At 46.5% G+C, this 20,592-nt stretch overlaps 9 protein-coding genes across 9 annotated transcripts; 5 read left to right on the forward strand and 4 right to left on the reverse strand.

Annotated features, from left to right (window-relative positions):
- Window positions 1-55: 55 nt before the first annotated feature.
- F4817DRAFT_344997 (uncharacterized protein) lies at window positions 56-601 on the reverse strand (the record flags this gene model as incomplete). Its single annotated transcript, XM_049304214.1, has 2 exons — window positions 455-601; window positions 56-393 (listed from the first exon to the last, which is right to left on the reverse strand). Coding segments are annotated over exons 1-2 (338 nt in total), but the record flags the coding sequence as incomplete, so codon positions are not given.
- Window positions 602-1,155: 554 nt separating this feature from the next.
- F4817DRAFT_367119 (uncharacterized protein) lies at window positions 1,156-2,132 on the reverse strand (the record flags this gene model as incomplete). The annotated part of the gene is made up of 3 exons (XM_049307078.1): window positions 1,156-1,308; window positions 1,362-2,001; window positions 2,053-2,132. 3 exons carry the CDS (start codon window positions 2,130-2,132, stop codon window positions 1,156-1,158), a joined length of 873 nt encoding a protein of 290 aa, XP_049156837.1.
- Window positions 2,133-3,007: 875 nt separating this feature from the next.
- On the forward strand, window positions 3,008-4,519 carry F4817DRAFT_318221 (uncharacterized protein; the record flags this gene model as incomplete). Its single annotated transcript, XM_049300897.1, has 3 exons — window positions 3,008-3,721; window positions 3,784-3,883; window positions 3,945-4,519. 3 exons carry the CDS (start codon window positions 3,008-3,010, stop codon window positions 4,517-4,519), a joined length of 1,389 nt encoding a protein of 462 aa, XP_049156838.1.
- A 337-nt stretch (window positions 4,520-4,856) lies between these two features.
- Window positions 4,857-6,318, forward strand: F4817DRAFT_194708 (uncharacterized protein). The gene has a single exon (XM_049298496.1). The coding sequence runs from the start codon at window positions 5,052-5,054 to the stop codon at window positions 6,228-6,230; it is 1,179 nt and encodes a 392-aa protein (XP_049156839.1). The 5' UTR covers window positions 4,857-5,051; the 3' UTR covers window positions 6,231-6,318.
- Window positions 6,319-6,711: 393 nt separating this feature from the next.
- F4817DRAFT_345001 (initiator tRNA phosphoribosyl transferase) lies at window positions 6,712-8,757 on the forward strand. The gene is made up of 2 exons (XM_049304215.1): window positions 6,712-8,579; window positions 8,640-8,757. The coding sequence occupies exon 1, from the start codon at window positions 6,818-6,820 to the stop codon at window positions 8,207-8,209; it is 1,392 nt and encodes a 463-aa protein (XP_049156840.1). The 5' UTR covers window positions 6,712-6,817; the 3' UTR covers window positions 8,210-8,579; window positions 8,640-8,757.
- Window positions 8,758-9,257: 500 nt separating this feature from the next.
- Window positions 9,258-11,058, forward strand: F4817DRAFT_194726 (uncharacterized protein). Its single transcript, XM_049298497.1, has 4 exons — window positions 9,258-9,823; window positions 9,893-9,929; window positions 9,994-10,061; window positions 10,164-11,058. Exons 1-4 carry the CDS (start codon window positions 9,674-9,676, stop codon window positions 10,962-10,964), a joined length of 1,056 nt encoding a protein of 351 aa, XP_049156841.1. The 5' UTR covers window positions 9,258-9,673; the 3' UTR covers window positions 10,965-11,058.
- F4817DRAFT_194732 (uncharacterized protein) lies at window positions 11,058-13,399 on the reverse strand. The gene is made up of 2 exons (XM_049298498.1): window positions 12,872-13,399; window positions 11,058-12,810 (listed from the first exon to the last, which is right to left on the reverse strand). The coding sequence occupies exons 1-2, from the start codon at window positions 13,250-13,252 to the stop codon at window positions 11,152-11,154; spliced, it is 2,040 nt and encodes a 679-aa protein (XP_049156842.1). The 5' UTR covers window positions 13,253-13,399; the 3' UTR covers window positions 11,058-11,151.
- Window positions 13,400-14,782: 1,383 nt separating this feature from the next.
- F4817DRAFT_360335 (Rox3-domain-containing protein) lies at window positions 14,783-16,054 on the reverse strand (the record flags this gene model as incomplete). The annotated part of the gene is made up of 3 exons (XM_049306267.1): window positions 14,783-15,474; window positions 15,607-15,811; window positions 15,932-16,054. The coding sequence occupies 3 exons, from the start codon at window positions 16,052-16,054 to the stop codon at window positions 14,783-14,785; spliced, it is 1,020 nt and encodes a 339-aa protein (XP_049156843.1).
- Window positions 16,055-18,268: 2,214 nt separating this feature from the next.
- F4817DRAFT_194797 (ubiquitin-conjugating enzyme/RWD-like protein) lies at window positions 18,269-19,444 on the forward strand. The gene is made up of 3 exons (XM_049298499.1): window positions 18,269-18,515; window positions 18,583-18,666; window positions 18,731-19,444. The coding sequence occupies exons 1-3, from the start codon at window positions 18,426-18,428 to the stop codon at window positions 19,256-19,258; spliced, it is 702 nt and encodes a 233-aa protein (XP_049156844.1). The 5' UTR covers window positions 18,269-18,425; the 3' UTR covers window positions 19,259-19,444.
- Window positions 19,445-20,592: the final 1,148 nt, after the last annotated feature.

Genomic DNA, 20,592 nt, shown 5'->3' on the forward strand with positions numbered 1-20,592 from the left:
CACGTGCTCTCCAACCACAGCACCTTAGTCTAAGGCGTATCGCAAAAATCAAATCGCATTACTATCGAGAGCTCAAGAAAACACAAGTTACCTAGCAGAGAACAAAACCGATGCACCAACCACTTCGACCTCAAGGCCATAAACGAAGAGGAACCAGTCTACCCCTCCCTCCTTGACCCTAGGTAGATGCTCAACTGCGCATGGCGTTTGTATCATAACTTGTTTCGCTATCTCGAAATCTTCCTCCTTCAAGAGGTCTACCATTCTAGCCGAAGGTTGGGCATTTCTTGATTGGTAGATTGTCTCGTAGATAGTTTGGACTCCTCGGATCTGAATATTAAAGCGTCGGTAATATTGCAACACCATTTTGCCTTGCGTTTCAATAATATCTCCCTTTCAAATAGTCAGCAGATGCAGGACATATCGTGAGGATGGGTACATTGTTGTAACTCACCCGTTTTAAGACCCATTCTATCTGGTCTTTGGCCATGGTACAATTGTTCGTGATATCATGGAACCTGTCCTCGAAATGATGGGTCCCCTCATGGAACGGCTTGTCTAAGAAGTATCCATAACTGTATCTGGAAATACGGGAGCGTACCAAGCCCTGATGTTTCGTTCCGCAGATTACAGCACCCTTTGATATAGCAGTCAGTGCAACATCCCCCAATTCCCGGATAATATCAATCCCGTGGCAACAACCACGTTCCAGCGATTCATAGATGTATGGACAATTTCCAAACGCTCCAGATAATATGATAAGCTACACTTCCAGTTAGCCGTGCACCAGTGTGAAATTGACAGCAATTCCGAGACAGAATAATGGCAAAGGAATAAGTAATGATACCTTTGGAGATCGTAAAGTCTTCTCCCGAATGACATTGACTTGATGTTCAATCAGGGCTTCGATGGTAGGCATCACGATTTTGAAGATGCTGCAGATCTCATTGCTACATTCCAATGGGTAAGCAAAGATCACTTAGGTACCTAGTGATAATGGTTCGCATACCGTGTGAAGTTCAATATGACGTGTCGACCTTTTCGTAAGCCCAAGTCGATAGAGAGTGCCACAACCGAGTCAGTGGTGAATCCTGCCCTGAGAAAAAGATCCCAGGTTTTAAATATTTTTTCCTTCTCTAGGGAGTGCAAATCATCCTAAGATCTACACTCTTCGTCCATAATCTTTTTCTTGATTGCCATACGAAATGATTGGTAAAGGAGTACAGCTCCACCAATGGCGCCATCGCCTTCGACAACCTCTCGGAGCTCGAAACGCTCAGTGTCATCTACCACATAACTTATGCAATCCTATCTCAAATTAGTATCCAACGTTTGACATGAAATAATTGCAATACACATACAGTAGTTCCTCCCCCGAGGTTTACAACGATGAATGAATCTCCGGGGATGAGTATATCACATCTGTTCAACTCGGGGGCTATAGTTACAGTAGCCGCCTCTGGCTCCGTAACAAACTTATAGGTAGTTTTTAGGACCCGGTTGGGGCGAGCACTTAGGATTTCGGATAACCCTATTGCCTCTTTCATTCTGTCGAGTTGGATTCCCCCTAAAAATGCCGGTACCGTAATAACGACATGAAAAGGCTTGCCATTCACAAAGTCCTCGCCCTTTTCCTGGCCAATACACATGACAATATGTTCGAAGACCTTTCCTAGGAAGTCTCCAACCATTTCGATAGGGTTCTTGCCCAGGACACCGATGATACGTCTTGATTCTTGGATGTAATCCAAATCCCGGAAAGTTGGCTGTAGGTCGTTATCGTCCACTAGGAGCAACTCAAACCATGAGATAACGTGTTGTTTGCCTTCAATATGCAGTCCCCAAGAAATGCCCCCGTTAGCATCGTACGAGATCTTTGATGGCGTTTTTATATCTGCCATGCAGCAGTGGAGAGGGCCAGGCCATTTACAAATGACTGAAGGGGCAACCTGGGCACTCGGAATTCCATCATTGTGAAAGCTGTACGAAGCTACAAAGTACCTAGAAAGGAATAAGTAGATAAAAGAAGTTTAGAGATGAGATATTGCTTACGTTGGTCCCATGTCAATTCCGATCACAAAACCTCCGGTATGCCAATCGTTGGAATGGTCTGCCGGGCTGGATAACTCCATGACGAATGTTGCGATGTGGATGAATGCAATACGTTGTAAGGTTTCCTGATTGACTAATAGAAATCAAGAAAAATAGCCTGGAATCTCCTGGCTACTTAACCAAGGTGAAGATAAAGAAATTAGGGATGGTATATTAGATACTTATTGATTGTATCTCAATGAAGCATAGGTATCTAGGATAGAGAGATTATTAGGAGATGGTTTGATACTGTCTCTTGTTTACTTACCTATGGTACCTAAGGTATGTATTCGAAAAGAGGAGAGACCTTGAAGATAGAAATTGTATGAGACTGGAGAAATCGAGCAGGGTTAAATACGTGAACAAGCTACTGGGTACCTACCTACATGTAACTACTGCCTATGTTGCATGCAAATATTCAGATGGGAAGTTGCTACCCAGGCCAGTTGGCACCTGCCTACATTTACCTAGGTAATTACCTCAAGTAGCGTAAATATCCTCTACCACGTGAATGTCGTAAGTATTGATGGCGCCTTCCCTTTTCAAACCACCTGAAGAGCAACGCCGAATAAACATTTAAGTGTTCTAATTTGTTGATGAGAACCTTATTTAGTAAGTGACAAGTGTTGCTGCCTTCAACCCGTAAAGCATAAACTTGATCTAGCAATCAGAAGCACCGACACAACTTTCAGTCTCACCTTCCAACCTCATTTTTACGACATAAACAGCCTTCTAGGGAAAGTCATCATTTCCCTTCTCTGCTAACTACGGAAACTAGGTACCCAGGTATCGACTACGTTCTTTTATCAGCCACTTGAATTCGCCTTAGGTTTAATAGCCTATATCATCCACAATCGTATCTCCTGGATCATTTTCAATGGAGTCATCCAAGGTAGCTGGGTCCATTCATCCTAGTATGCCTACTGCTATGTCATCCGAGTCGCATTCTACAATGCCCTCTACCTTGCTTATCACCATATCACTTCCGGAGCCTCGGAATATGATTGGAAATGATGGTATGAAAATTAAGCATAGTGAAAAAGACGACTCAAACGAAGATGTCAATATGGCGAAGAAACCAATGCGCGCTGTTAAAAGCTCTCAGCCAGAAGACAGAACAATAGATGTTCAAAAACGGAAGCGCCATCAAACAGATGAATTAGCCCTGGACCTTGATTTACTCAAAAAGCCGAAGCTTACGAACAGAAGTCTCGATTTCGAATCAGAAGTCCCAGAGGGCATAAAGCGGAAGTTTGACCAAGATGTCGACTCAACTGGAGATCTTCAACCAGCAAAGAAGCCGAGGCTAACCAAAGAAATGCTCCAGTGTCAACTAAAAGCAGCAAAGAACGAGCTTGAGTCGACAGAGGACCAACTTAAATCCACCAACAACGAGCTACAATTGATAAAGCGCAAACTCGAAAACGCACAAGTGGAAATATTAATCCTAGAAGAACAGCTAGGGAAAGCAGCGATCAAATTTATGAGTTGGGACACGACCGTGGAATACCATTTTATAGGCTTAGATCACGCCATTATACATTTTGGCCACGAACATCTTGTCTCCCCATTTGAAGCGAAAACACTACCAGAGAATATTGAGAAGAAATTCGAAGAAGTGTCGAAAGAAGTGTCAAAAAAACCGTTTCGCGAATTTCTTCAATCAAAGGCACATGCACCTTTATTCTTTAGGGCATTCGTATGGCATTTCGTTTGCACCGAGATCTTAGAGAACCCTTTCAAGCTATGGGGGAGGACGATGGGCTAGGGTTGGGGCTGGGAAGATTTTATTGTAAGTATAATTTCTGGACTATGGTTGGAATATCTCCTCTGAGAGACTAATCATTGATTAGCGGGCGAAGTTGGTGGCAGCAGCGAGGATCTTGACCGCTGGCGATCATATACGGCTCAAATACTTTACAACTGCCCGATGAATGCAGCAAAGATCCAAGGACTTAAAGACGAACTACTGGAGTTGACTCAACCGTTCTTCATCAAGCAAAAGGAATGCGAGATTGAAACCGAGATCAAGCCAGCCATTGATGCGATCTTCAAGGAAGCAATTGAGATGGCTCTGATAATGAACCGGATGGATAGGCAATTCGAATTCATGAGAAAGGATCTTTCGATTCCTGACGACGTCCCACGAGTCTTTGATAACCGATGGATGCGTGTAGAAGCTCATGCTCTGGTTGATGATGATGTCGTTGACCTCATAATCTCTCCATGCTTATTGATGTATATCAGAAACCCCGTATATAAGACCGAGCGGGTGAATATTGTGCGGCGAGCGGCGGTCTGTTACAAGAAGGGAGTGTGGTCTATGGACCCAGAAAAATGCAGAGGGCAACAATTTCGCAAGACTGACCTCTTCGAAAGCACTGTTTTCAAGAAAGCAAAGGAGGAAGCAAATAACTCGCAGAAATAAGAATAGAATGTTGCGATATTGCGGAGCTGGGTAGGACATGCCCATCCCATCGCGCTGGCAAGAGTTGGGTTTTTTGTAAGGGGAGGGGGCAACTTGACGATCTCGACCATTCGGGACAATTATGGGCGCGTGCGAAAAGTCTCAATCCTCCACCCACACTCAAGGTATTCTACAGATTAATTGCTTGAGGAGACATGGAGGGAATACCACGTGTAGCTTTTGATTACTAGATAGATATAGAATTAAAAGTGTTTCTTCTAATGAGTTTGCAGAATATTTTAATGAGGTGGGAAGGCGGGAGCTAAGGAATTCCCGGTCGCTTCTGAAAGTTGCTCGTACAGTACAAACTTACATATTTCACAACAACGACCACGCAGAGTCCACGCCAATAAAGCTCAGAGCATCGCATTAAAACAACGTAATAGGTATTGGATCAAATTAAAAAAAAAATTTAACCCCAGACAACCCGCTTTCGGAATTATTATCTTCCACAAATCATCATTAGGTTTACCTACCTTACCCAACCTTCGCCATGGAGGCCTTACGAAGTCAGCTCGCCGAGACGCAAGGCGCGCTCACGGACAAAATACTCCAAGTCAGGCAGCTACGCGCCGATCATGCCGCAGCGCAGAATACTTGGACGCAGCAGAAGCAGAACTTTGAAGCAAAGCTACAACAGCTCGAAGATGAAATCCGACGATTGCGCCAGACAAATGAAGCTTCTGAAGGAAGTGAGAAGCTGTTACGCCGCAAGGGAAATGGACAGCGCGCGAAGAGAGTCTCGTTAGATTCACTCCTCGATGATGAACCAGTGGGTAATAATCCGGTCGCGCGGGAAGAGGATGACGAGACGGTCGTGATCACCCGGTCGCGAATGGAGGATATTGAGTCTAAGTTCGAAATTATCACAAATGAGCTGACGGAAAAGACCAAACTCTGTGAATCCTTGCAGCAGCAACTACATGTTCGACGAGGTAGTTTTGATGCTGCAGATGCTCGCGATATTACCGACGATCAAGTTATGGAGCGCTGGGAGAATCTACGGGACAAAATTCGAACGCTTTCGTTGGATAGATTCAACGAGACGATTCAGCCGAAGCTGGTGCCGGACAAGTCAAAAGTAGAGTTTGAGCATCTATCGAAGCACTGGAAGACCTACATGACTAACGGCGACCTAACTTGCTATATCTTCCGAGCACTGATCTGGAGATATTTGTACACGTGTTTACTGAGTAAATACTGTCGGGTGTGGGGCAAGGAATACGGCGATGTGGCTACGAAACTGGGGCGCTTTTTCTTGACCAAGATGTCGGACGCGGAATTCGAAGCCTGGCGAATACACACGGCGCAGTTATTAAACAAAGCTTGCGAACCCGACCCGGCCGTCGTGAGCGACGTGACAAAGAAGATATTAGAGGCTACTACACTATTTGCGACCGGAATCGATACGGAAGCCCTGACGAAGTCGCTGACCGAGATTGTCACATCGGCAGCAGAACTTAGCACTATCCTAGCGCGTTCGCGATACTTGGCTTTGATGGCGGATCAGCCCGGTAGCGATCGCACGCGCGGATTCGCGTATCAGGCGGCAACTATGGACGTGAGAAGCCACCTTGGAACTAAGACGATTGTGGACATGATGATCTCGCCATGTCTACTAAAGAAGGATGCCGACTACGTGGTCCTTGTGAAGGCGGACGTCATCTGCTAGAAGTAATGCACAAGTCCCGATATGACGCGAGGCGGCATCAGGGGAGGGAGCTGAATAGATGTGCAGCGAAGTACCTAGACGAAGGGCCGGACGAGGCGGGAATGTTAATGTCACAAATTTCCCTGTGTACTTCACGATAGGGATTATAGGACTGCGTTGGGTACCTTACCTACCCCTTAATTCGATCGAGTGTCTATGTACCTTATGGTGGGAAGGCGAATAGATAGATTATTCAGCGGAATTGACTTCTCTGCCAACCCTTTTGTACGTAGAATTATTCCAAGAGGTAGGTTAGTGTAATGTTAACTCTGTAACTTTAGGTTGGGCTCCTTTGTCTTATCGATAGGTAATAATTTTTACATGTGACAGTTACATCTTGTGGCAGTCGTTACCTTAGGTAAGCTTCTGTAGATCTGCACTGCACTAGACCCGCTCTTTTGAACCCTTGTTTTAATGCTACAGACGAACTTCTTGGTTGGCTCTTCTGCTTGATTCATCTTCATTGCGCATCACTCTTTTATGCCCCTTTGCGAAGTATTTCATATAGCCACTTTAGCTAAGTGATTTATCTCTTGCTAGCAATATTTATGGCTACAGCTACATCAGAGCTTGTTTTCTCGCCGCAGGCAAATCACAATTTCTCGCGCATACTTAGCGATCTTAAAAGGTCCAACCTCTCTATCACTAACCGTCTTCGCTCTATACGGGAGGATGCAGATTTCGTATCAGAGGTAGCAGCTGCATTCGCCCGCCCGCTGATTGCTAACGAGCGCTGCGGTAGCTGGTATATTACTCCCGATAATAAAGCCGGGTCTGCGTATTTTAAAAGCACGGATGGCCATACGGGTCAGTGGAGATTTAGTACGCGACGGCTTAACCTCAACTTATTGGGCATCATCGGTGCAAACGATGGCTGCGTCATCGTGGACTCGACGAGGAGAGGCAAACGAATGCCCGATGCTCTCAGTAAGACAGTGCCGATTTGGTGCTGTGTTTTGAATCATGTTTTGTTTCCGGAAACACCAATATTTCATGAGCTCTACACTCCTCCAAATACAGTATCGCAGTCTGAACATGCCCAGATGGAAGCCAGGATCCCCGAGCACGTGGCTTCACTTAAGGAACTCAGTATCAACGTGGATGCCTTACGCCAGGAACTAAAGAAGCCGCTGAGACCCATGTGGGTTACGCAGGAATCGCAGCTTCTCCCGACGGACCATGTGTTTGATGACTTCCATCCCGTCATTTGTTGCACTAGTTCCCGTAGAGTTCTTGGCGGGGAGATGAGCGAAGGAGGCTACATCCAGGGCGCTGGTGACGATACCGAGAACTGGGCCCTGGGATTAACCCCGCCAGTTTTTTGGCGCCATGCGGATATCCTATTGTCTACCCCGGAGGCAGATCTACCTGACCTGGTGCGCTCCTTGGTCTCAGACCAAGCTGTCGATATAAATGCGCCAGGTCCTAGGGAAATTGCGCCGTCTCTATTTGTCGGCTGCTTACCACTTGCTGGCCCACCAGCTTCTTCGTCAACCTGCACAATTGCTATCTACTCAAAGACTACAGACCCAAGCACCTGGGTCAAGAGCCCATCGCTTATGGAAGTTGGTATAGGTAAGCACAAAATTGCTAGTCGCAATCTTCGTCTAGCCCTCCCCAACATCAACGACTTCGTGCGTCAGTTCTTGGAACAAAAACCAGAGTCCAATCCTCCCTCAGAGGATCCAGGCGCGAACCGTTCGGAGCCAAGACGTATATTGATTGCTTGCGATACTGGTAAGGACCTATCAGTCGGGATAGCCCTTGCATTGTTATGCCAAAATTTTGATAACGAAGGCAACCTCAAACCCGACGTACAACCTTCTGGTCATACCAAGAGCGATATCAGGATCAGGCTCAGCCGTATCATGACAGCCTTCCCTGAAGCAAATCCAAGCAGAGCAACCTTACAGAGTGTCAATAGCTACCTCATGGGCTAAGAGCCTTGCTATTGTACCCTGTACTGTTTTCAATCTTAGCATTATAATCGATATTGAGACGCTTTCTTAACGATTCTTATGCTCGGCACTTGAAGCTCATTACTTCTGTTGGGCTTTCCTCCGCCAAATCCGAACCTGAAATTCCTCCCGGTCGTGACCGTGCTTGGCCTTACATAGGAGGCACTCAGCCGAATTCTTCTGGGAGTTGAGCGCTGATAGGTAGGTATATCTGTTATATCTATCGCGTATATTGTTTATTCAAGTAACTGCCCCGTACTTAGCGGAAAAGTTAGCAGAAAAGTTTACGGTTGTTCTCGTTACCACATTGGTCTTATTACCATATTAAAACTCTTAGTATGCCCTCGATAGAGTAAGTTTCTCTCGCCTTATATGTAGGTTTTTGTGAGTGGCCCTAAGTTGCGGTTGATAGCTTCTCGCTATTTCAAAACCAAAGAGATCGAGACTAGAAAGGGGTCTGCTTTAACTTTGTGCCTCTTCACCCTGTCTCTAAATAACGTACTCTAGTTCCTCTTTGCTGTTCATCCTCAACTAGAATAAGGAACCAGCGACTTATGAATATCGGTTGAGAGGAAACTGATCGTGCTCGGACTTCGTAGCCGCGGGGGATCATGCAGGAGAGGAAAGGTCATCGATGTTCTGATATCTAATCTGGTCGCCGAATCATATGCACATCAATAGTCTCCGAGAAAAGCGCTATGGATGAGGCCAAGTGCTAACTTTAGGTATAGCTCCTAGTGTCATCATGTTGGTCTGATGTCTTGCAGGCACTTCCGGGGTTGTGCGACTGAAGGATTATACGTAGAATTCTATCTCGCCTACCCTTAAAAGGTACCTAAGGTATATGGGGTGACGGGCATCGGCCCGTTCCTAGCAACTATGGTTCTGTGACATCTACTAGGCACTCAATCACTTGAGTTCAGACCAGCAGTTCTTGTTTCGGAATAAGGGGCCGAAATGTCTTCGATTCGGAATTGAAACGATTCCTAATGAACTTTTTTTTGGTGGTAAGGAATCTCACCCTCTGCAGCGAACCAAAGGCACCGCGTGGATCTCGGACCCGAATCGTCGTTATGTTTCGAAATCACAGTAAGCCCTAAGCAAAACACGTATAAACCTGCAAGTCATACAAGACTCGAGATCCCCCCCCATTACAACTTTGTTGAATCGCAGACGTCTCTTGGCTCATCCTATATCCCTGAACACAAGCTACAATGCCGTATGAGCCTGCTGTATCTGCTAAAATGGACAGGGCCGTCTCACCCTGCTTGTAACATATGTTATGTTACATATCTGTGGCTTTCAGGAGATTTGATATAATTAGATTCTCAGTTGTTGGCATATAATTACCTACCTGCTGTGGACGGTCAAACTTCTCCTGGTCGAGACTTCATATTCTTATGCTAATTACCTGTTAATGTTTTTTTTTTTCGACACACGGAACAGATGCCTCTCTCTGAGAAAGCTGTACCCCTAATCGGCGTCGTCACGCCTTTCTTAGCCCTTGCGTTTCTGGCTGTTGGCTTACGACTCCACGTTCGTGTGACTTTGTTAAGGAATCCGGGAGTTGACGATTGGCTATGCCTTGGTGCGGTAGTAAGTTCTCGATTACCCCCAACTGCCCTACTTAGCGGCGGCCGTGCTGAATATTTTTTTTTTATATAGTTATGCTCGTTTGGAACGTACTTGGCGAATATGGCTGGTAAGTACCTAGGTTCGATACTGGTGGCCTTGATGAACTATTAGTTGACAAGACTACGTCGTAGGGATAGTAGTAGGCTTCGGTAACCCTTTACCAAGCATGACTCCCGAAGAGCGAGATGTAGCGTTGAAGGCAAGTCTTCTAAACTAGTTTATTACTACATACTTATATTCCTAGAATTAAAGTCGGGGGAGATATGTATGTATGTATCATCTAACTAACAGCCATTCTCAGACACTCTGGATCTCGCCACCCCTCTGGGGCCTCTCATCCTCCCTAGTCAAAACGTCCATCGTGACATCCTACCTTCGCATCTGGTCGGGCAAGCGGTTCAAACTGCTCTGCTACGCCTTACTATGCGTAATCTCCATACTCGGCCTAGCGCTCTTCCTCGGCGGCGTATTCGCCTGCGTGCCCGTCTCCCTGTCCTGGGCGCCGCCGCCCGGCCCGGACTCGCGTGACCCCCGACGACACTGCATGGACCTCCCGCTCTTCATGTTCGCCACTTCGATCCTAAATACGGCCATCGACCTAGCCGTCCTCGCCATCCCCATGCCCCTGTTCCGCAAGCTACACATCCCGCCGAAGCAGCGCGCCGCGCTCACTGCCGTTTTCACCGTCGGCGTGGTCGTCTGCATCGCCTCTATCATGCGGCTCGTCACTCTGCAGCATGTGCGCCGCACAGAGGACCCGTCTGTTAGCGGTCTTCCGCTGGGAATCTGGTCCGGCGTCGAGCTCGACTTGGGTATTATCTGTGCGTGTCTGCCCACGCTGCGTCCGATGCTCGCCCGTGCGTTCCCGCGCCTGCTGGGCTCTACGGTCGATTCCGAGCTGAGCTGGCGGGGGACACGGCGGATTACTCGCGACGGGAATAGGGCGTATCGTATGCACGAGTTACATTCTAACGAGGAAGATGGCAAGTTGGGAAATAGCAATACGGAAATAATAATGATTGGGGGGACCTCGGCATTTCCGCGCACTCCAGCGCCATCGCATCTAGACAGGTATAGCAAGTCGTATATGAATTTCGACTAGGTAATAAATAATCTAATTGAATGCTTTCATAATCCAACCCGTTTATAACCATAATGATGCTTTACTTATTACCTGCTTCCTCTTGGGTATCATTACAATATTAATTATACAACATAACATAAAGTGCCCTTCCATATGCTATTGATCTGGAGCCGCGACGAAACCAACGTTCTAGGTTTCTGCTCTCCTATTGCATCTCCAAAATAGCCCTCTTCGTCATGTCATCCTGGACCCAGTTTACGACGGTCTGGCCGACGTCGCCAACAAGTTTCTCGTAGTGGTCGCCTCTGAAGAATAGACTCGTGTGCGCGGCGACTTGGTCCATGTCTTTTATGAAGATCTTGACCCACTTCGGGTCGACCTCGCCGTCTACCTTTGGAATGTTGCAAAATTTACGCTCTTTCGGTGGTTTTGGAGACTTGGCCGTACCCCGGGACTGTGCCGAGGGACTAGCTAGAGGCGACGCCATATCGGGATCTTCTGATTGCGCGACTGTGGAAGAAGTGTTTCTAAGAGGTCCGTCGTCCGAATTTGAGGAGCTCGACGCAGCAATGGCGGCTGCTTCTTTCTTGCGCCGTTTCTGTTCTTCCTTCACTTTTTTCTCCGTCTCTTGCGCTAACTTCTTCTTCCTTTTGTCGTAGATTTTCTGCCGTTCCCTGATAGCCTTTTCACGGTCCTTTACGAGCCTATCGTAGTCTTTCTGCACCCGCTTGGCTTCCTTCTCGGCTTGTTTCCGCACATCTTTATCTGTATACTGGCCAAAATCCGGCGGTTCGGGTCTCATAGGAAGTTCTGGTATTGTAGGAAGACCAATACTTAAGGATGTTACAGCATCGGTAAGATCAGTTGTTGAGATTGTGTCGTTATCTAAGGACTGTTGAGACAAGGAATTCTTATGGGGTTGCTGAGAAAGTGCTTCCGTATCACCGCTATCACCATGATTGACCGATATACCGTTTTCTGAGACCTTGCCCTTAGTATCTTTTAGAGGCTCCTCAAATGCGTCAGCTCCGGGTATCGGTTGAGGCTCTTCGGACATTGGTTCAGGATCAAGTAACTGCAATTCTGGGCTTTCGGAATTGCCATCGAAAGAATCCCGCAGTAAAGCATTGCTGTTGGTAGTATCCAGATCTTGCGGGCTTGGGGGATGATCGTGACTCTGAATTGAGATTTGCGGTGTCGAGGGAGTTGACCGTGCATTCGATATGGTCTCCGAGATTTCCGAGCTATTATTAGGGCCTGGGTCCTTGGGCTTCTTAGGATATCCGTGGCACACTGTATAGTATTGGATGAAGCGAACTTGTGGGGGTACGTGAGGGAATCCATGATCTTTTAGATCGTCTACATCTTCCAATCTACGAATATTCTCATACCGAGTCTTCAGGTTATTTAGATCCATGAGACAGCTTCCGAACTCCAGATGTGACACGAGGTGATGGCTGACGGCGTCTATCAGACCTTCCGAATTATGCTTCTCGACGAAGTGGACAACGTTTCTCCACCAGCCCCTATCCCGAAGAGGGACATCGTTGACAAACGATGGATTATAATTTGGATCGAACGTCATACCATACGGGATCCCTTGTGGCCTCGGGGACTGAGAAGCGCTGGATGGATCCGAGTATATCGAAGTGTTTGCTGAGGTGATATTAGATAAGGACAGGACCGATTCATCCTCTGGTATTGGCGCCTCGGGCAAGTTTGGTGTGTCCGATTTAGGCCGAAATAGACTGGCAATACCAGCTGTAACGACACTCGCATGCAACCCGAGGAAGGGCGCATCTAGATTAACTGTCCCTATGATGCGATGAAGAAAGTACCCCATTTGGTCTTGGTTTCTAGATGGCTAGTACAAGTTGTAAGCTAACAAGATAATATACCTTAAGTAGATAAACTAGGTAACTTACCATCAGAGCAATATCGGCGGCCAATAATCCTCCCATAGAATGACCGACAAGAATCACGTCGGTGGTGGGAGATTCATGCGGGGCCAACCATCTGCTGAAGTTATCGCGGGCTACATCAAGAGCCTTATAAGTTTTATATCTTGGGTAGATCTTGGAATGAACAGTATGGGTCTCGGATAAGGCGAGTTTAAGGTACTTGTGCACATGAGCGGGAAAGGATTGAAAAGAGGCATCGTTGCCCATAAAACCATGGATATAGATGACGAGTAGTTTCCGGCGTCCTGAATCCTCGTTTTCGAACGGAGAAGGAAGCAAAGACTGTGTGGAAGAGGATCGCGGGTCATCATATAAGGACACATTGTCCGGAAACATACGATCCATGGCGACGATGACGTGAGAGCAAGAAGTCAAATGTGAGAAGCCCTCTTAGAAATAATATATGCCCCTATTCAGACCAAGGAGGCTCAGAGGGCCGGTGACGTAAGCTGGGGTCTACCGAGGTGTGTTGGTGTTTGGCGGCATATTTAGCAGAACTGGATTGGATATGCCAGGTTCTAGATGATGAAGAGCGAGAATAGTACGAGGAACTTGTAGGGTAAAAAAGTACAAGCAAGACGAAATAGATATATGCGGATTAAACCTCATCAGAGGTAGTGGGATGTAGTTGTTGTAATTGTTATAATCGTAGGTAGTTATGATTGTAGTAGTGAAGTGGTAGAGTAGATGATAAGTGAAGCCGCAGTGATTTTGAAGTTCCAAGCTGCAGGTGAGTTCCAATGCGAAATGCGAAATACGAATACAACTGTACTTAACAGACCGCAGTGCGGGGCTTGCACTACCTTAGGTACATACATATAGTGTACCCCTGCCGTATCGACCCGCTCTGCCTATTCGCGCAGCACATACTTAATGTTAAGTACATTGTACTTCATATAAGTTTATACATTTGGAGGCCTCGACTATAAACGCCTAGGTAATTACGTATGTGTGTAGTACGAGAAGAGCACAGAAAACAAGTAGAAGCAACTAAGATGGGTAATATGGCATCTTGGATATTCTGATGCCAAGTCAAATCTTATTTAACTATCACCACCCGAGCCAAACGGCCGGTTCGGGGTCCCTACGGACAGGATGAATGGTTGCTTTCCATCAGGCTCGCCCTCAGAAGAGGAACCTATGACTTCATAACTAAATCCTCAAGTCGTATAAACTTGTAATCAAGCTTAAACTAGCAATCCCGCAATCCCCTGACTAGGTCCCCGTCTCAAAGAGGTATCAGCACCGCATCAATTTGGCGACGCTGCGCTCTCTCAAATGCAAATGGGTTATAAAAACATCGTGCCCTTTTCTGTGTACAAAACACACCTAGCTTCAACCTAAACCTGAAAATACTCACGAGTAAATCGGGCCCAGGGGTGAGAGATGGTTACAACTGATATGCTATTCGATCTTAACCGCATGTAGAACTAGGCACCCGGAGTAGAAACTCGCCAAGTGTACGCGTCCTGTTCACAACGTTGATCATCATTGCACCAATGCAGTTGAACCCCATAACTCTAGCCGAGGTGGTTTAATTTTGTCTCCAAACAGTATATACGACAAGCCAAACTAAGCCGCCTGCCATCCGAATTCATCGTATGAGCACATATGCCTATGTTGCCTACTGCCTGTTGCTTTATTTCCCCTCGTCCGAACGCCTTACGCCATGCTAAAATCATGGAAATGCAAATAACCGTAACGGTCTGCGTGAAATTTTGGGTCCAACCCAAGTCTCGAACCTGTTCAACGCTGCAGATGCACAAAACTGTCATATCTCGTCTTTAACTGGGTATCTCAAGGTCACGTCCCAATCTTGCCGCTGTAGTTTTGGCTACTGGCGCTTCTGAACGAAGACATTTCCCCAGGGTTCTGTCATCGGTCAGCAAAGAGACTTGCAGAAGACGGACGGTCTGCATGTACCTGCTTTCTCCTCTTGAGCTTCGACCGTTCATCTGCATCACCAGTTGAATATCCGCCTGTATCGTCATCGACATAGCCTTCACCGTATCCTTCAAAGCTGCTGTCTTGGTAGCTTCGCTTTTTTCCAATCCGACGAGCACGATCAATCTGCGGCGTCAACGGCTTGTTCGACTTCGGAGTGATACCAGGGGCTGAGGCAGCCGGAGTGCTGGGTGCCGTCTGTCTCGTGGCCGACTCGAGACCAGCTTTCTTTGGCAAAATACTAGGCGCTAAGTCACCGAGGACAGAGCTATCCCAGGCCGCCTTGGGTATGGAACCTTTGGCCATCGTTGCTGCTCGAGATAGATGCGCCTGGTGCGTTTGCGACAATCCTTTCTCAATCTCCTTCCCGCTTACTTCCCTACTGAACCATGCATCTTCGTCAAGCCCAGCCAATGCCAATAGGCCATCGGGGGCTTCGAGCTCTTTCTTCACCGCGTCAAAATGGCCGCTTAGTCCTAGAGTCTTTATTTGACCTTTATACGTCTTGCGAAGCGCATTCTTCTCTCCGTTGGGCTTTGTACGGGCGACCTCAGCAGCGATGCCGGTCAATCCGAACATCTCAAAGAAATCGTCCGATAGACATGGGTACGAGGTGGAGTAAGCTAAATACGAAAAATAGTGTCAACCAAGAAGTATCAAATCCCATTCAAGCGTAGCCTTTGATAATTACCATCAATCCAGGAAAGAAAAGATGGTAGAGTGCATAGCATGTATGAGACTAAAGGGAGCCTTACGAGTACTGCAAAGGAGGTACTTTTCACCAACATCCAGGTGCAGGTTCTCAATACCAACTCGGCGATTCTCGAGGTTGACTTTCTTGTGCTCATGATCTCCGGTATCGTCGAATGGATATTTTCGCTTGGCCGAATAGGCATCTGCCACCGCAGTATCGTGAGACATGTCGGTTGGCTGGGCAGATCCGTTCACGCTATGTGCCGGCTATGATGGTGGGAAAGTTAATGAATGTTCCATAATAACTTGAACGAAAGAAACGAAATGAGAAATTCTTTTCTTAAGTATTAGGTGCTCGAGATAATTATAAACTTTAAAAAAATTTACCGTCGGCAGAGCTGTGGTGATAGAGGTCATAGAGCTGTTCATGCTCGATACCTGGTCACCTGTGGTCGGGGAAAATTGAGAGGGACTCTGGGGCGTTTGAGGATTGAATAACATGGTCGCCATCGAGAAAGTAGGCGAGAACGATTGACAGTTACGTTGCGCGGCGCTATTCGAAGGTGGAGAAGTCGTGAGAAATCCCTAGAGAATGCCGGCAAAAATCGATGTTGGAATGCTGACAAGGTGAGAATGTGGAGAAGGAGCGTAACGAGAAGTCGGAAAGGCTGAAAAAACGTTGAATACGGTAGACCGATTAACTTGTTCTGATGCGCCCGATGAACGATGGACGATTGACGATAGGACGGTGTTGAGGAGTGGAATGATAAAAGTCGATCGATCTCACCGTGGCGAGTCGCGCGAAACCGCCGACCGGCTGTTGTGGTCGAAGATACCCGAGTCTACCAGCATTCACCGACTTAACCCTTCTACAACGTCGTATCGGTGAATTAAAAATGATGTTCCTAGCAATATCGAAGCAGCTCGAGTGCCGATGGGAGATATCGCGATGCCTCGTCGTGGTAGTTGTCGATTGCGGAAGACAAAGTTGACGGGTCTTTGGGTGAAAGGACGCAAGGTGAAGTTGTTGCAATGGTGACGAGCAAAACGGGCGGACGGGGGGAGAATGAAGTGCAGGTGGTGCCTTGCGACTGGGGCAACTCGCCTGTTCTGCTAAAAGTCTCCGCTTTTATCTAAATACACCCCTAACCGCCCTAAGCCTAAACTTACCCCTACCGACTCACCTACAGTATGTACATTAGGTTAGGTACCTAAGGTTACATAATTCCTACCTAAACACCGGGTCATGTTTGTACTACACACCACCAGTGACCAATGTCTTTAAATACGTACATGTAAGGTACCTTATTCATAGGTACCTAATAAATACATCAACTTATATTGATATTGTTGCACGATAAAATTGTTTACTGCCCTGCATATACGCATTACCTTACCTTGCCTTGCCTAGATAATATAACTAAGATAAATAGAAACCCGTCGGCCGTTAGATGAGGCTCTTAGCTCATTTGCTATTAACGGAACTTAAGTTAGAAACATCTTATATTTACCGGCTGTTGGGTGGGTACATACAAAGGTATGGAGTTCATTATGTGCCCTATCAAATTTTAATGTGTCTTACACACCAATGCCTCAGGTGGGCTTATATTTTCCCTTGTCAATCATCCGCGGGTGCTTCCCGATAATAAGATGCCCCTGGAAGTAGATCTTAAAGGAGATATCAAACAACGGGGGCTTAATCACCCTAGACACTCCACCTGATAGAGTCCGAACGGTATTCTCAATATCAATCTATAGAAACCCGACATAGGAAGCATGGGCGGATCCGGAAGTTCATTACGCCAACCCCAGTCAAGGCAGTCAAGGCAGTTAACATAAGCTTAACTTAGGAAATTCTTCAATCTTACAAACCCAAACGGGTATTGGTCTCCCTAGCACGTGAGAGGTATTGGGTCGAGCCAGTTGGTAACGGTCACAAAGGCCACAGGGATGGGGAATGTTTGTAATTGATTGTAATTGATACAATACATAGGTAGACAAAACAGAAGCTTTAAGCAAAAAATAAGGTATGCTATATGATAAAGGCAGATGACAACACTCTTTTTAATATTATGATATTAGGACAAAGTTCCGGTTTATTACAAATTAACCCATTCTTATCAGTCAACTAACAGTAGGACATAATAAATTACTACATAATTGCCAATGCCAATTAATAAGATCTGAAAGTTTTGGTCTTCATATTGGATTTACAGATCTACATATTCCGTATTCCGTACATATATGCATGTTAGGTACATGTACCTAGGTATCTAACGTACCGAGTTCGGGAGTACAGTACATACCTGCCCGTACATCTCCTCCCCTTGTCCCCGCTTATTCGGGTCTATTCTTGTACTGTAGTCAAGACCTACCCGTCAAGGTGTGATTACCTCATTGGTGGGGATCCATTTAAGGGACGAGTCAGGCGCCGAGGATTCGCGGTTACGATACAAGACTTTAAGATAGCACAATCCGAATCCGACAGTCTCCCAGTCTCCGTCAGTCACATTCAATCCCACCCAGTCCAGTTCTCAAATACCATTCAACAACTCTTTACTACCTAACCATATCGGGCAGAACAGTTCCAAATTCAATAGCACTTCTCACGATTTTTACGGCTCTTCCGTTGTGTTTCTAGTCACTAGTCACTTCGTTCATCCGGCACGAGGCATCGCATAATCCAGCGTTGTTCTACGTTCCCAAGTCTCTCTTTTAACTTGCATTTTTACCTTTTATTGGAAGTCATCAGCCTGTTGGCGTTTTGATTGATAAGACTTCTCCGACTTCTACTCCGGGGCACGCGAGTTATATCCTCCTGTCGCACCGGACTCGCGATACCCTCCTTATCTATACCACAACCTCAAATCTACACTTCGCCATGTCGTCGTCAAGACTCGCTGGCGGTGCTAAGCACCGGCTGATGTCCGAGATGCAAGAGCTCTCGAAAGAGAAATGGGTGAACATCGATGTAAGTGCTGTAACCCCCTTCCCCTTCCCCATCCCCTAACCATATCGCTGACTCTGTATACTTGTAGTTGGTGAATGCCAATATCCTACGTTGGCGCCTTGGTCTTATTGTTGTTAATCCCGATAGCGCATTTAACGGGGGCTACTTTAAGGTAAGTAACAAATTAGAGTATCATTCTCGACTAAGATCAGCGCTAACATAATAATGTTCAATAGGCCGAGATGACCTTCACTGAAGAGTATCCCTACCAGCCGCCGACATTTAGATTCCTAATCCCCATCTATCATCCCAACATCTACCCCGACGGCAAACTGTGTATCTCCATTCTACACACTCCCGGCGAAGACATCATGTCTGGGGAGCAGGCTAGCGAGCGATGGTCTCCTTTACAAGGTGTTGAGTCTGTGCTCCGGTCCGTTCTCCTACTTTTAGACGATCCCGAAATCAACTCCCCGGCAAATGTAGACGCCAGCGTAACGTACCGGGACGATCGCGCCACCTACAACAAGAAAGCCAGGGAAATTGTCGAGAAGTCCAAGAGCGATATTCCGAGCGACTTCGTGATGCCAACCAGCCTCGAACCTCCGCCGCCACCGAAGCCGGTAGACGACGATGCTGCATTTTGGGACGAAAGTGACGAAGAACTTGATTTCGGAGGTAGTGACACAGGCGATGACGCGGAATTAGCAGAGTTCGATGAAGACGGCGAGGATGACGGCGCTAGCGACGACGACGATAACTGACATCAGCCCGTTCTACGCAATATTTGACATTCACTACTTGACCTCCGAGAATGGGTCGGCAAAGGATTTCCTGACTCAGTATACAATTGCATAGCGGGGGTAAGGCGTTTACGGATCTCTTGCACCTTTGGCGCGCATCCCGGTCCGTCTTTTCGTCGTATTGGATTATCATTGATCGACTTTTCGCATCTTCTTTCAGATAGAGGAGGCTCCATGATGAAACATGGGCGCCGAAGACCTTTCTCAGCTACTACTAACTTGTAGCAAAATCTTTGAGAACCCTCCACCATGTTTATAGATGAAGGACGATTGTCACTTGGGTATAAACGCAACCATACTAATTACGCGTTACCCTTTCGTCCGGCTTAAGAATGTCATACCTACCTAAGTTATTAAAACGGTTATGCCTACCTGAGGCGCTTAATACCGTGCATATAGCAATTCTCCTACACCCACTTCTTACATACCATAGAATAAATGTCCTTGTACATATATCCCTAGTTATAAGTTATAAGTCTTTCCCATCACATGTGAAATGAAAATATCATATATAACATAACTACCCAAGGTACCTATCATGTTACACCGAACTGGCTCTGCCGCCGATTCCTGGTCCATACTCCATACTTCTTATCGCCAAGGTAGTAGGCCTCCTTCCCTGAGGCTTGGCATCTGTTTCGGTATATAGGTACGACGGGAACAGATGTCACGGGTTCCTGATATTCGACTAGCAGATCCGGCACGCTGGCACGTTATCCGGCAGTAGTAACATTAGGTGCCTAAGGTAGGTAGGTACTTAATATGACCTATGCATATAAGGCAAAGGGGTAAAAATTTTCAACGATACTTCATGATGATATATTCTAGAGAACAGGTGGCGTAAGTTTAGTAAAGTACCCCGTTCTTTTTCTTGAGGCTTACATCTTAAATAAGCCGGCGACTCGTATGTAAGCCCGTATATGCCGGTGAAAGCCATTTAACAGCGGGCTGACACTTGCCGAGGCTCGATTTAGCAGTTAACATAGTTGTCCATTATTACTAAGATATGCCCGAGTTTACGAGGGATATTGTCAGACGATCTTTTTGCCTGGCCATTTTGCGAAATAGGAAGTTCGTCCGTGCGCAGCTCTGGGGCGTTTTTATTGGGTGCATCCTCCCAAAACAACGGGTCTTACCAGATTCCCCACTTTCGAGAAAAAAGTCAAAATACGTATTTTTTTGTACAAAAGCGTGGGTTCGAATCCCACCCGTGTTTTTTTTTTTTGGGGGGCGCCCCCCCCCCCCCCCCCCCAAAAAAAAAAAAAAAAAAAAAAAAAAAATAAAAAATTATTATT

The sequence above is a fragment of the Daldinia loculata genome, assembly GCF_022478755.1.
Source record: "Daldinia loculata strain CBS 113971 unplaced genomic scaffold F4817scaffold_43, whole genome shotgun sequence".
Lineage (NCBI taxonomy): Eukaryota > Fungi > Ascomycota > Sordariomycetes > Xylariales > Hypoxylaceae > Daldinia > Daldinia loculata.